This window comes from Mizuhopecten yessoensis, unplaced genomic scaffold (assembly GCF_002113885.1).
Source record: "Mizuhopecten yessoensis strain PY_sf001 unplaced genomic scaffold, ASM211388v2 scaffold8079, whole genome shotgun sequence".
NCBI lineage: Eukaryota > Metazoa > Mollusca > Bivalvia > Pectinida > Pectinidae > Mizuhopecten > Mizuhopecten yessoensis.
The window spans coordinates 23,784-37,354 of NW_018407368.1; the positions used below are offsets into that span (position 1 = coordinate 23,784).

The window sequence follows — 13,571 nt, forward strand, 5'->3', positions numbered from 1 at the left end:
AAAAAAAAGTCTTTGTAAATCATATTACCAAAAAGATTGATTTCAAGTTTTGATAAAGTGAAAATTGTTAATAAAAAATAAAAACTCATTCTGGTTAATCCCATTATATTCCGGCCAACTCTCTTCATCTATCTGGTCTTTAGTTCCCCCCCCCCCCCCCCTTACGACGTTTTGTCGGCAGATATATTACAACTCATCACCTTCGTAGTAAACAATTTATGTGTTGGCGATATAAGGTGGTTATAAGGTAGTATTTTGTAGTATTGAATACAGTATTAGGTAATATTTGGTTGCATTAGGGCTAGTATTGGGCATTTAAACTTGCCAAGTAACTGTCGTCTGCCCGTCTGGTTTTCAACATCTCGGGACAGTTGGCAAACTCACCAAACATCGATATTACAAGCTGCATTCTATATTCTGTGTGCATACACATTATCTTTAAATAAACACCTACCAAATATAAAGTATTCTGGATCCAGCAGATGAAAACTCCACTTCTTTGCAGTATAATAGGCCGAAGAGCAGCTTTGTTATGATTAGCGCTTTGTTGACGTTTCCGCGGTAGGAGTACAGTAGTTTAATCGACAAGGTCCGGAATTTACGGAAAATGTGAAACTTATTTTTTATCATTATCAAATTTTACTTTTCTTACGTTTAAAATATGATACATAAATTAAATATACATTTTGAAATAAGCAAAGTATAAAATAATATTTTTACAAAACAAAAATATGTGTGAATTATTTATCACAGGAACGACAAAATCCGGATAAACTCGTCGCTTCGATTATTATAGTCATCGCTCATTTTGTGTTTCGGACGAGGTTCGCCTTTTTGAGATATTTTTTCAATCTTTAGATATGAGCGCAGTCGTGCTCCAAAACGAAACTTAAGGAGTCGATCTGTTTTCCACAAAGAAAGTCAAAACTAAAATATCTTTGTGGAGCAAAACTGCGCTCCTACTTAATTTTGATGTTGTACACGTAAATTTCTGTTGTTTTCGCGAAAATCTCGTACGTGCGCCTCAATAAACCATCCCGATTTTATATTCAAGACAATATAATTAAAATCAAAAGTTTTTCCAGAACTATAATGCATCTTAATTATAATTTCAAATCATAAAAATGTAAAATTTGTAAAATCATGAATGTCAGAATATTGGGGCAGATAACGGGGCATACCGCATTTGATCCTTTGATACACTTTAGTTGAATACTTAACCGATTGACATATACAGATAAAAGAGCTATCTTGTCAACTAAATCGATTCGGATAAAATGTGCTGCAATTATATTCAAAACGAAATTGAAAGGAGGTAACTGGATATATAAAAAAAACACGGTGAAGTGGGATGATAATCCTTTAATTATCTAAGAGCATTTTTTATAGACCCATGTACCCCCAACCCCTGTGAGAATGGTGGAACTTGCGTACCAGAATCTGATGGCAGTTCTTCGTGCATATGTGCTGCTGGTTTCTCGGGTAGCTTGTGTGATACTGAAGGTAAGAGCAGACTATTCATTATCGCAGTCCATGACTTTACTATGTGAGCTTACTTCTTATATTGTAGAATTGAGTAAAGATCAGTCCTTTAACTAAGTTATGCCTTTATATCTGGAGACTAAACACTATTATCCAACAATGAATTGTATTCGTCCGTCACTTTACTCAGTCACCCCTCGTCAACCTCCTGCTGACTTATTTTTGTTACTAGCCTTGCATACGTTTCGACGTTTCGATGGATCTTGTTTTTAATTGACATTGTAAATCGATCAGGTCAGCAGTATTTAGTTTGTGTGACATTATAGAAATTTGTTTATTTGTATTTTAAATATACACAGCTGTGGCATATTCGGGTGATTTTTGTTTTCTGTTGATGTACGATAGCATTTCGTATTCTTTGAATGTATCTGTCTTGACTCAATATTTACAGAATAGCAGCATAGCATGTATCATAGTTACACCTCCAACTTATCATAATACATTTGTACATTCTGTCCTACAAATGATTTGCTCGTTTGTCTGAGTAAATATTTCCATTTTGAAAAATGTTGATATGTACCCAAATACATATAGTGAGTCACACGGTTATCTCAAGGTAGACATGACTAGTGTCTCTCTGACGAGGTTATTGCTTGAACTAAAAAATTCACTCCTCCCTCTATATACTGAATATGTGTTTGCCTTATTAAGCAATATACAATGAAAGTAATGTTTTCTGTATTAATTGTTATTCTGAGTAATGATGCAGAATTCAATCGTGAGTCCTTAAACACTATTCAAATAACCCATCTTGAAGTAAGATTAGTACGTAACAAGCTTGAAACTATTATGTGTTTGACAGAGACACATTTTTATCAGGAAAACCACCGTGCCATCGGAGGGATAACAACTAACCCTATCAGACATGACTCACTTTTTTCCGTTTGGGATCGAACCGAAATGTTTGGGAGAGTGAGTGGTCTGAAGCTCACGCTTGATTGCACACAGTAGAAAAGACTGCACGTTGGCGATCATGGCTACCGATGTCCCCAAAAGGGATAGATTAACAGGATTTGGAGAAGGCATTGTAATACATTATTAAGACGCAGTCTTAACAAAAAGGAGAAATCAGTTAGTGATGTTTGTTTGGGTTGTGGTAACTGTGTAGATCGTAATGTTTTTCTGGGTTGTAGTAACTGTGTAGATCGTAATGTTTGTCTGGGTTGTAGTAACTGTGTAGATCGTAATGTTTGTTTGGGTTGTGGTAACTGTGTAGATCGTAATGTTTGTTTGGGTTGTGATAACTGTGTAGATCGTTATGTTTGTTTGGGTTGTGGTAACTGTGTAGATCGTAATGTTTGTTTGGGTTGTGGTAACTGTGTAGATCGTAATGTTTGTTTGAGTTGTAGTAACTGTGTAGATCGTAATGTTTGTTTGGGTTGTGATAACTGTGTAGATCGTGATGTTTGTTTGGGTTGTGGTAACTGTGTAGATCGTAATGTTTGTTTGGGTTGTGGTAACTGTGTAGACCGTAATGTTTGTTTGGGTTGTGCTAACTGTGCAGATCGTAATGTTTGTTTGGGTTGTGATAACTGTGTTGATCGTTATGTTTGTTTGGGTTGTGGTTACTCTGTAGATCGTGATGTTTGTTTGGGTTGTGGTTACTGTGTAGATCGTAATGTTTCTTTGGGTTGTGGTACCTGTGTAGATCGTAATGTTTGTTTTGGTTGTGGTAACTGTGTAGATATTAATGTGTGTTTGGGTTGTGGTAACTGTGTAGATTGTAATGTTTGTTTGGGTTGTGGTAACTGTGTAGATCGTAATGTTTGTTTGGGTTGTGGTAACTGTGTAGATCGTAATGTTTGTTTGGGTTTTGGTAACTGTGTAGCTCGTAATGTCTGTTTGGGTTGTAGTAACTGTGTAGATCGTAATGTTTGTTTCGGTTGTGGTAACTGTGTAGATCGTAATGTTTGTTTGGGTTGTGGTAACTGTGTAGATCGGAATGTTTGTTTGGGTTGTGGTAACTGCGTAGATCGTTATGTGTGTTTGGGTTGTGGTAACTGTGTAAATCGTAATGTTTGTTTGGGTTGTGGGAACTGTGTAGATCGTAATGTTTGTTTGGGGTTTGGTAACTGTGTAGATCGTAAGGTTTGTTTGGGTTGTGGTAACTGTGCAGATCGTAATGTTTGTTTGGGTTTTGTTATCTGTGTAGATCGTAATGTTTGTTGGGGTTTTGGTAACTGTGTAGATCGTAATGGTTGCTTCGGTTGTGGTAACTGTGTAGATCTCAATGGTTGCTGGGGCTTTGGTAACTGTGTAGATCGTTATGTGTGTTCGTAATGTTTGTTTGGGTTGTGGTAACTGTGTAGATCGTTATGTTTGTTAGGGGTTTAATGTCCTCGCCACATCTGATGTCATATGAAGATGCTTGATTAGGGAAACACCTTCAAACGGAATCATTAGGGAAGAATACATAAATAGCCGCCATGCGTTGCTATGAGAACAGTAGAACAGTTGTGGTTTCTTCAATGTCCCCTTAACATAAGTCACAGAAGACACCCCCGAATCCGCCGGGACCCCCATACTATTCGCCTCGTACGGTAAGATACGGTGGTATACATAACTATACTGCATGGACATTAGCCGGTGTGTTTAATACGGCTGTTTGTGGTTATGATAATTTCGTTGTAAATGTTTTTTTCATAAATAAACAATGAATAACAGTATGCCATTTTGTGATAAAGATCCTGAAATTATGGCCTGCTCGTTTGAGGATGGGGAGCAAACCTGTTCACTGACCCAAGTAAACTACGACTACTTTAACTGGATTATCAATACAGTAAGTAATTGTGTTGGATTAAACTAGCATCACAATAAGGATGTATGTACCACTGCCAGAAACTCTAATGATGAACAGTAAACTATCGTTAACGATGAACAGTAAACTATCGTTAACGATAAACAGTAAATTATCGTTAACGATGAACAGTAAACTATCGTTAACGATGAACAGTAAACTATCGTTAACGATGAACAGTACACTATCGTTAACGATGAACAGTACACTATCGTTAACGATTAACTGTATACTATCGTTAACGATGAACAGTTCACTATCGTTAACGATGAACAGTACACTATCGTTAACGATGAACAGTAAACTATCGTTAACGATGAACTGTTCACTATCGTTAACGATTAACAGTAAACTATCGTTAACGATGAACAGTTCACTATCGTTAACGATGAACAGTAAACTATCGTTAACGATGAACTGTTCACTATCGTTAACGATGAACAGTAAACTATCTTTAACGACATAACAAACGCTTTGATAATTCATTTCGAAACTTTCATAAAATAACAAGAGAAGTGAGATAAAAGCATCGACAATTCGATCACTTTGACTAAATGAGTAGGGCAGAAATATTGATTTGCATGTTACTTATCTTTAAGAATTCCTCGATTTAGATAAAATTATTCAGGGTTGTTACAGAGTACGTGAATGTCTCAATAGATTCAACAAGTATCTTGTATGATCCAATACACAATCCACATGGTAGAGTTACCCCGTTATCCAGACACACAATCCACATGGTAGAGTTTCCCCTTTATCCAGACACACAAAGACACACAATCCACATGGTAGAGTTTCCCCGTTCTCCAGACACACAATCCACATGGTAGAGTTTCCCCTTTATCCAGACACACAATCCACATGGTAGAGTTTCCCCGTTCTCCAGACACACAATCCACATGGTAGAGTTTCCCCGTTATCCAGACACACAATCCACATGGTAGAGTTTCCCCGTTATCCAGACACACAATCCACATGGTAGAGTTTCCCCGTTCTCCAGACACACAATCCACATGGTAGAGTTTCCCCGTTCTCCAGACACACAATCCACATGGTAGAGTTTCCCCGTTATCCAGACACACAATCCACATGGTAGAGTTTCCCCGTTATCCAGACACACAATCCACATGGTAGAGTTTCCCCGTTCTCCAGACACACAATCCACATGGTAGAGTTTCCCCGTTCTCCAGACACACAATCCACATGGTAGAGTTTCCCCGTTATCCAGACACACAATCCACATGGTAGAGTTTCCCCGTTCTCCAGACACACAATCCACATGGTAGAGTTTCCCCGTTCTCCAGACACACAATCCACATGGTAGAGTTTCCCCGTTCTCCAGACACACAATCCACAAGGTAGAGTTTCCCCGTTCTCCAGACACACAATCCACATGGTAGAGTTTCCCCTATATCCAGACACACAATGCACATGGTAGAGTTTCCCCGTTATCTAGACACACAATCCACATGGTAGAGTTTCCCCGTTATCCAGACACACAATGCAGTGGATCAGGGAGACCTCGCCGTGTAATTAAACTTCGCTGACTCAGATATATAATAAATAGTGGATCTTATATGAGTGTCCATGTCATATTGAATTTATTAAACGAGTTCAATAATTGCATATGACACGATCCTTTAGGCAATTTTCATATCAAATTGTTGAACAAGTTTAATAAATTCAATATGACATGGACACGAATGTAAGATTATATTTATCACATAAAACTCATAATTTCAAAAGTAACTATAAACACATTTATCAGTTGACTCTTTAAAGGCAAAAAACACAGTACTCCGACAATACTATTGTCTCTCCGCACAGTGCAAAACAGTTTCAGATTATATTTTTAAATAATGATCAGTTTGAAATGCAATGAAAATGATAATGACAAAATAGACATTTCCAAATAATCTAATAGCAAATACATTAAACTTTATCAGACAAAAATCATTTGATAAAGTTCAAAATTTTGCATATTTGCGTAGGAATATGCTCCCACGGTTTTGACCAATCGCAGCACCTTTCGGTTTTATTATACACGTGCAATACCATATTTATGGCATGGCTGTATGACATAGTTAAATGAGTCAGTTAAAATTACAAAACATTCGGTCAGATAAGAAGTTACATTACTTCGTTTTAAATAAAATACATTTTAGTGAGTTTTGATTCTAATGCAGAATTCTACATCGATACCAAGTTCTGCTCCAATCAGCGCTTATGATGGGGACAAGTACATGTACATAGACACCGCAGGAAAGGACGTCGGTACCTATGGCATGCTGGTAGCTCACGACTTACCAGGTACGTACTGCACAAGTTTGTTTTTTGTGTAATACCAGTATTGAGGTGCGTTTGTTTTGATTCCAGCCTTCGTGATCGATATCATTCAAAGTGAGAGAGGACAGAACACAAGCAAACGACTAAAGATATCCAAGTTACATAATAGCATTGCAGATACTAAAATGATCTTCAGTCATTTCTATTCGTTCTTAGTTGCTGATAGTAATAGTTATTTTTTTCTAATTGAGATTTGTATACAGTCCATAGTAAATGCCTATCGAACGGCATGTGTGTTACATATTGGGGATGTGTATGTGGCGTAAATTGGTCATGATTTACTCTTTTTTACAATATCTCGTACGGAAAATCACCATTCCAAAATTATCTTTAAGAATAATCAATAATACATATATGTTTTAATTCAATGTATATTTACAGATGAGGTTAAGTGTCTGACGTTTAATTACCACATGAAAGGAGCACATCACTATCTTCAGATATATACTGCTGACAACTATACCTTTGAGCTCCAGTGGCAAAAGTCAGGCGACCAAGGCAACGATTGGAATAGCGCAACATTCCGAATCCGCTCTCGTTTCATTGAGGTAACATCACTAGTGATTGTTTATCTCAACTCAAGTATATCAAAAATACCTGTTGTTAAATTATTATTGATGAAGATGACGAGAAACAAATATACTCAAGAACTGTGTTCTGAACGTACAAAACCAATCATGCTATACCGGAATTCGAACCCAGAACCTCGAGTTTTTAAATTATTTTGCTCTATTCCGCCAACCTTCCCGGTTAACGGTAATGTCTAGGTCTAACTATGCTACAGATATACCCAAAACACAGTCAAGGGGAGGCTACTAGGTCTAACTATGCTACAGATATACCCAAAACACAGTCAAAGGGAGGCTACTAGGTCTAACTATGCTACAGATATACCCAAAACACAGTCAAGGGGAGGCTACTATGTCTAACTATGCTACATATATACCCAAAACACAGTCAAGGGGGGCTACTAGGTCTAATTATGCTACAGATATACCAAAACACAGTTAAGGGGAGGCTACTAAGTCTACAGATATACCCAAAACACAGTCAAGGGGAGGCTACTAGGTGTAACTATGCTACAGATATACCCAAAACACAGTCAAGGGGAGGCTACTAGGTCTACAGATATACCCAAAACACAGTCAATGGGAGGCTACTAGGTCTACAGATATACCCAAAATACAGTCAAGGGGAGGCTACTATGTCTACAGATATACCAAAAGCACAGTCAAGGGGAGGCTACTATGTCTACAGATATACCAAAATCACAGTCAAGGGGAGGCTACTATGTATACGAACAACCACCGTGCAGTGGGACAGGGAACCTTAACACAATGTCTCATTCGGTAGTTTCTACGATGACAGGATTTTGTTAGATAAGAAAGATATCAGATTTATCGGTACTTATAAGCGAGACATGTACTAATCTAGTGATGTGACTTTATTATAGGTATACTTTGTTGGTGTGGTGGGGAGCTATGCAGCCGACCTTATTGCCATTGACAACGTTCGAATACTGAGAGGCGATTGTTGTAAGTATAACCATTCATCATTAGTCACATATCTTAACGATTATAACGCCTTACAGAAACATTTCTTCATGTCGACCTTTTATACACCGAGGTCACATGTTCCATAAAAGATCACACAGAGGTCACATCTTCACTAAGAGATAACACAGAGGTCACATATTCAATAAGAGATCACACAGAGGTCACATATTCAATAAGAGATAACACAGAGGTCACGTCTTTAATAAAAGATCACACATAGGTCACATCTTCACTAAGAGATAACACAGAGGTCACATATTCAATAAGAGATCACACAGAGGTCACATCTTCACTAAGAGATAACACAGAGGGCACATATTCAATAAGAGATCAGACAGAGGTCACATTTTCAGTAAGAGATCACACATAGGGCGCGTCTTCAATAAAAGATCACACATAGGTCACATCTTCTCTAAGAGATAACACAGAGGTCACGTCTTTAAAAAGAGATCACACAGAGGTCACGTCTTCAATAGGATATCACACAGAGGTCACGTCTTCAATAAGAAATCACAGAGGTCACATTTTCAATCGGAGATCACACAGAGGTCACATCTTGAATAAGAGATCACACAGAGGTCACGTCTTTAATAAGAGATCACACAGAGGTCACATTTTCAGTAAGAGATCACACATAGGTCGCGTCTTCAATAAAAGATCACACAGAGGTCACATTTTCAATAAGATATCACACAGAGGTCACATCTTCAATAAGAGATCACACAGAGGTCACATTTTCAATAAGATATCACACAGAGGTCACGTCTTCAATAGGATATCACACAGAGGTCACGTCTTCAATAAGAAATCACACAGAGGTCACATTTTCAATAGGAGATCACACAGAGGTCACATTTTCAATAGGAGATCACACAGAGGTCACATTTTCAATAAGATATCACACAGAGGTCACGTCTTCAATAGGATATCACACAGAGGTCACGTCTTCAATAAGAAATCACAGAGGTCACATTTTCAATAGGAGATCACACAGAGGTCACATTTTCAATAGGAGATCACATGGATGTCACATCTTCAATAAGTCATCACACTGAGGTTACATCTTCAATAAGATACCACACAGAGGTCACGTCTTCAATAACAGATCACACAGAGGTCACATCTTGAATAAGAGATCACACAGAGGTCACTTGCCAATCATCCCCCTACCATCATCCATTTCATCACATTAAATAATTATAAACGTCACAAGATATGTTACTTTGTTTAGAGTCGCCTACACAAAAACGAGACAAACATGCATACATGTATAAAGCGAAACACTAACGCTTGATAATATCAAATGCAAATGGAGATAATCACAGATACATGATTGAAAAAAGAAAGATAACAAAAAAACGGAGAGCCATGTTTTTGAATGAAAAAAAGTATGTGTATAATAATATTTCAAATGTCAGGAAATAGTGGTAGAATGTAATCACTTACCAGTAAGCAGTCCCAAAGTTCAATGTTCGGAAACAAGTCTTAGGTCCTCTGGACCAAGCTTGTGTTCCCCATTTGATACACCAACACGAAATGTTTACAAATAACAAACGCGACGGATGGCTCAACACAAACCAATTGTACGGGTTAAAATTGCATTGGTACTAAACATCAGTTAGACTCGACACTAGGCCTTTTGAAATAGTTTGTCTTAAGATGATAATGATAGAACTTTAAATTCATTCCACAACTCTATATTATAAGGCACATCCCGCACTGTAACTAGGTCGCACAGATCCTCTTGTTTTTAGGGGAACTGGGGAACATCTTACAGTACAATTACGCCATATGGAAACGCATTTAGTTGTCTACAATCACGTAATATAAGTAGAACTGTTTGTCACAACCAACTCTAAAATCGCCTCATACAAAAAACACCAAAACTTTTCTTCACATTTTTAATAATCCCACTTCACAAAAGGGGCCATAAATCATTCACAATGACGTCATTAGTCATTGCTGAACAATCTGTCTCGTTATTTATATACACAACCATGTTTCTGTATGTTACGATGGCTTTTTGTGTCTCCCTGTATTAAAACTTATCACATAATCGGCCTGTTATCCAGTGAATTCGCCCGTGTAATATTTCCACATATGTCACTAGTGTAATATACACTGGAGCGTTTTTCATTGGCTGTGCCAGTCAGAAATCGATTGTGACGTCATAATATGGACAATGACGTGACGTCATTAATTGTGAATGGCGCAACAAAATGGCTATTTCTATTTGATTAATTAAACCCTCTACATTTTGACTTTAAAACCTGTCAAAATTTTCTGAGTTATGTGAAAAACAGTGTCTTAAAAATTTGTTTTCATTTCATATGAGCTTTTATGAAACTCGTCTCAAAGTTTGAATTCTTGCTCGCTAAGGCTCGCAAAAATAAAAACTCCTAAGACTGGTTTCATAAAATCTCGTTTGAAATGAAAACCCATTTAAGATCCTATATGTATTAACAGCTTTTGTTGAAAGTGTCTCCTTCTTATTTTTCAGCATAAGAACCTGGCTAGACGAATACCCAACAAAGACCCGTGCCATATTTTCATAACATTCTTTTTTTTTAATTTCACTCTTTCTTGTCAAATATAATCATATTAATCCAGATTTTTATATTCTTTATACCCTTTTTCTGCTTTTATACAACTATTATCTATTTTGCGCAATAAACGACATGCATTGATATAATTGTCTACTTGTTACTTTAATTACCTAAACATTGAAGTCCCGCATAACATTTTCGTTACTATTTTAAACAAAATGATACATACAAAAAATGGATATGTATCATTATTGTTCTGATTTATTACATTGGTTGAAAGCTTAAGGCTGGTAACACAAAAATATCGGATATAAGATAAATTTCAATTTCACAAGAAATTTTCAGAATTCAAGAACGTACGTTATCTTAAAATGTATGCCGTAAGCATGTTATCTTAATTGTGACATTTGAATTTTAAATTACACGAAAAATACCTCAGAATTGTTTTACGCACGTAGGCGAATTAAACATTACCCATAATTTCCATTAAGGGTCCAAAGTATGAAGATACCCCTATCATCCTATCATTTATTGGGATACTGATGGATTCTGTGTAGGACCACGTCAGATAATGCAATTCATTTTGTCACAAACTGCATGTGCAGTCCCATGTTTGTGTCTTGCGTTCGTCTTACAAGATACTTTGTCCGATCAACATATACAGATCACCGAGTGTGGTTTTGACATCAGGATAAGAAATTCATGAAACCATTTCCATGCTCAAGCATGGATTCTGTGCTCAAACCAACTTTCTTGTAACGCACTTAAATCATGCCAAACAATCAAATAGTAAATGGTAAACATTGAAAGCAATAATTGACAAAATGTGTTTTTTTATGAATTTATAAGCAGAACAAGAAAATGAGCTTGAGGACAAAATCCATGCTCGAGCATGAGAACGGTTTCATGAATACGGGCACAGGTGATGCTAGGGGTCAAGAGGGTAAACATTCCAACTTATCTGAACTAGTGTTGAAACGGAAGGATAAGTACATAAAATTCCTGAATCATATGTATTTAAAAAATATCGGAGTACTTGTAAATTTCAAAATAATAGTGAGTAAATTGTTTATAATATATCAACCCTGTCACTACCAAAAAATATGATTACGGCCATGTTATCTTTGACTGCAGACTATTACATATACTATTTATAAAAGGGGGCTTGCCCGATAACCAAGGACAGTCGGGTATAATGTGTAAGACAGGATTAGCACATTTACCTATTTAAATGCAAGCCATTCAATCTTCCAAACTCTAAATCTCCCAGCTAGACTCATTCACAAGTTATTGCGAGCAATGTATAGCCACACACCTTGGTACACCAAAGCACACAGGTCCATAACTGTGCATATAAACAACGTACTGAACCCTACTTGGATATGCGACACTGCTAACCCAACAGATACACCACATGTAGGCCTAGGTGACACAAACAACAGACAAGGTGGCGAACTGATTGACAGACAAATTCACTGATAAATTCTCGGCAAAATGGCGCACTGACAGACAAATTCACTGATAAATCCTGGTCAAAATGGCGCACTGACAAATTCACTGATAAATCTGGAACAAGCTGGCGTACTGACTGACAGACAAATTTACTGATAAATCCTTGGCAAACTGGCGCCCTGACTGAGAGATGAATTCATAGATAAATCTGGAACAAGGTGGCGCACTGACTGAGAGACGAATTCATAGATAAATCTGAAAAAAATGTGGCGCACTGACTGAGAGACGAATTCGTAGATAAATCTGGAACAAGGTGGCGCACTGACTGAGAGGCCAATTCATAGATAAATCTGGAACAAGGAGGCGCACTGACTGAGAGACGAATTCATAGATAAATCTGGAACAAGGAGGCGCACTGACTGAGAGGCGAATTCATAGATAAATCTGGAACAAGGAGGCGCACTGACTGAGAGGCGAATTCATAGATAAATCTGGAACAAGGGGGCGCACTGACTGAGAGACGAATTCATAGATAAATCTGAAAAAAATGTGGCGCACTTACTGAGAGACGAATTCGTAGATAAATCTGGAACAAGGTGGCGCACTGACTGAGAGACTAATTCATAGATAAATCTGGAACAAGGTGGCGCACTGACTGAGCGACGAATTCATAGATAAATCTGGAACAAGGTGGCGCACTGACTGACAATCGAATTCACTGACAAACGCTAGAGAATGTGATGCATTGACTGACTATCAGCCTGTCCATTTGTACAGTTGTTAATTCCCACCACCCAGGGATGCTTCCATCAAAATACAGTTGATATCCATTGCTTAGTTCCAGAGAAGAAGTCGCTTAAAGCAATATAGCAAAATAGCCCTTTTTGGCCCTACCCCTCAGGCTTCTTGGGGTCAGCCCAACCATTTGTACAATTTTGAATCCCCATCACCTAGGGATGCTTCAAGCAAATTATTGTTGATATCCATCTGTTATTTCTAGAGGAGAGGTCGCTTAAAGCAATTTAAAGCCACCATTAGTACTGTTTTGAATCGCCACCACCTAGGGACGCTACCTGCAGTCAAATATAGTTGATATCTATGACTTCGCTTAAAGCAATATAGCCAAATTATCCTTTTTGGCCCCATCCTCAGCCCCCTGGGGGGTCAGCCCCTCCATTTGTACAATATTTACCGGTAATCCCCACCTCCCATGAGTGCTTCCAACCAAATATGATCATATCAAGTGCATAGTTCTAGAGAAGAAATTGTTTATAACAATGTAGCAATGTAGCAAAATTGCCCTTTTTTGGCCCCGCTCCTAAGCTCCGGGGG

General features: G+C 37.7%; 1 protein-coding gene across 1 annotated transcript in view; it reads left to right on the forward strand.

Moving 5' to 3' along the window:
• Positions 1-10,921, forward strand: part of LOC110454877 (sushi, nidogen and EGF-like domain-containing protein 1) — a gene marked incomplete at its 5' end in the record, with an annotated part of 31,577 nt that extends 20,656 nt beyond the window's left edge. Inside the window, 6 exons of the mRNA XM_021504630.1 lie at positions 1,390-1,503; positions 4,227-4,321; positions 6,526-6,649; positions 7,067-7,233; positions 8,139-8,220; positions 10,742-10,921. Coding sequence (XP_021360305.1) covers positions 1,390-1,503; positions 4,227-4,321; positions 6,526-6,649; positions 7,067-7,233; positions 8,139-8,220; positions 10,742-10,746 — 587 coding nt within the window. The remainder of the gene's footprint in view (positions 1-1,389; positions 1,504-4,226; positions 4,322-6,525; positions 6,650-7,066; positions 7,234-8,138; positions 8,221-10,741) is intronic.
• Positions 10,922-13,571: the final 2,650 nt, after the last annotated feature.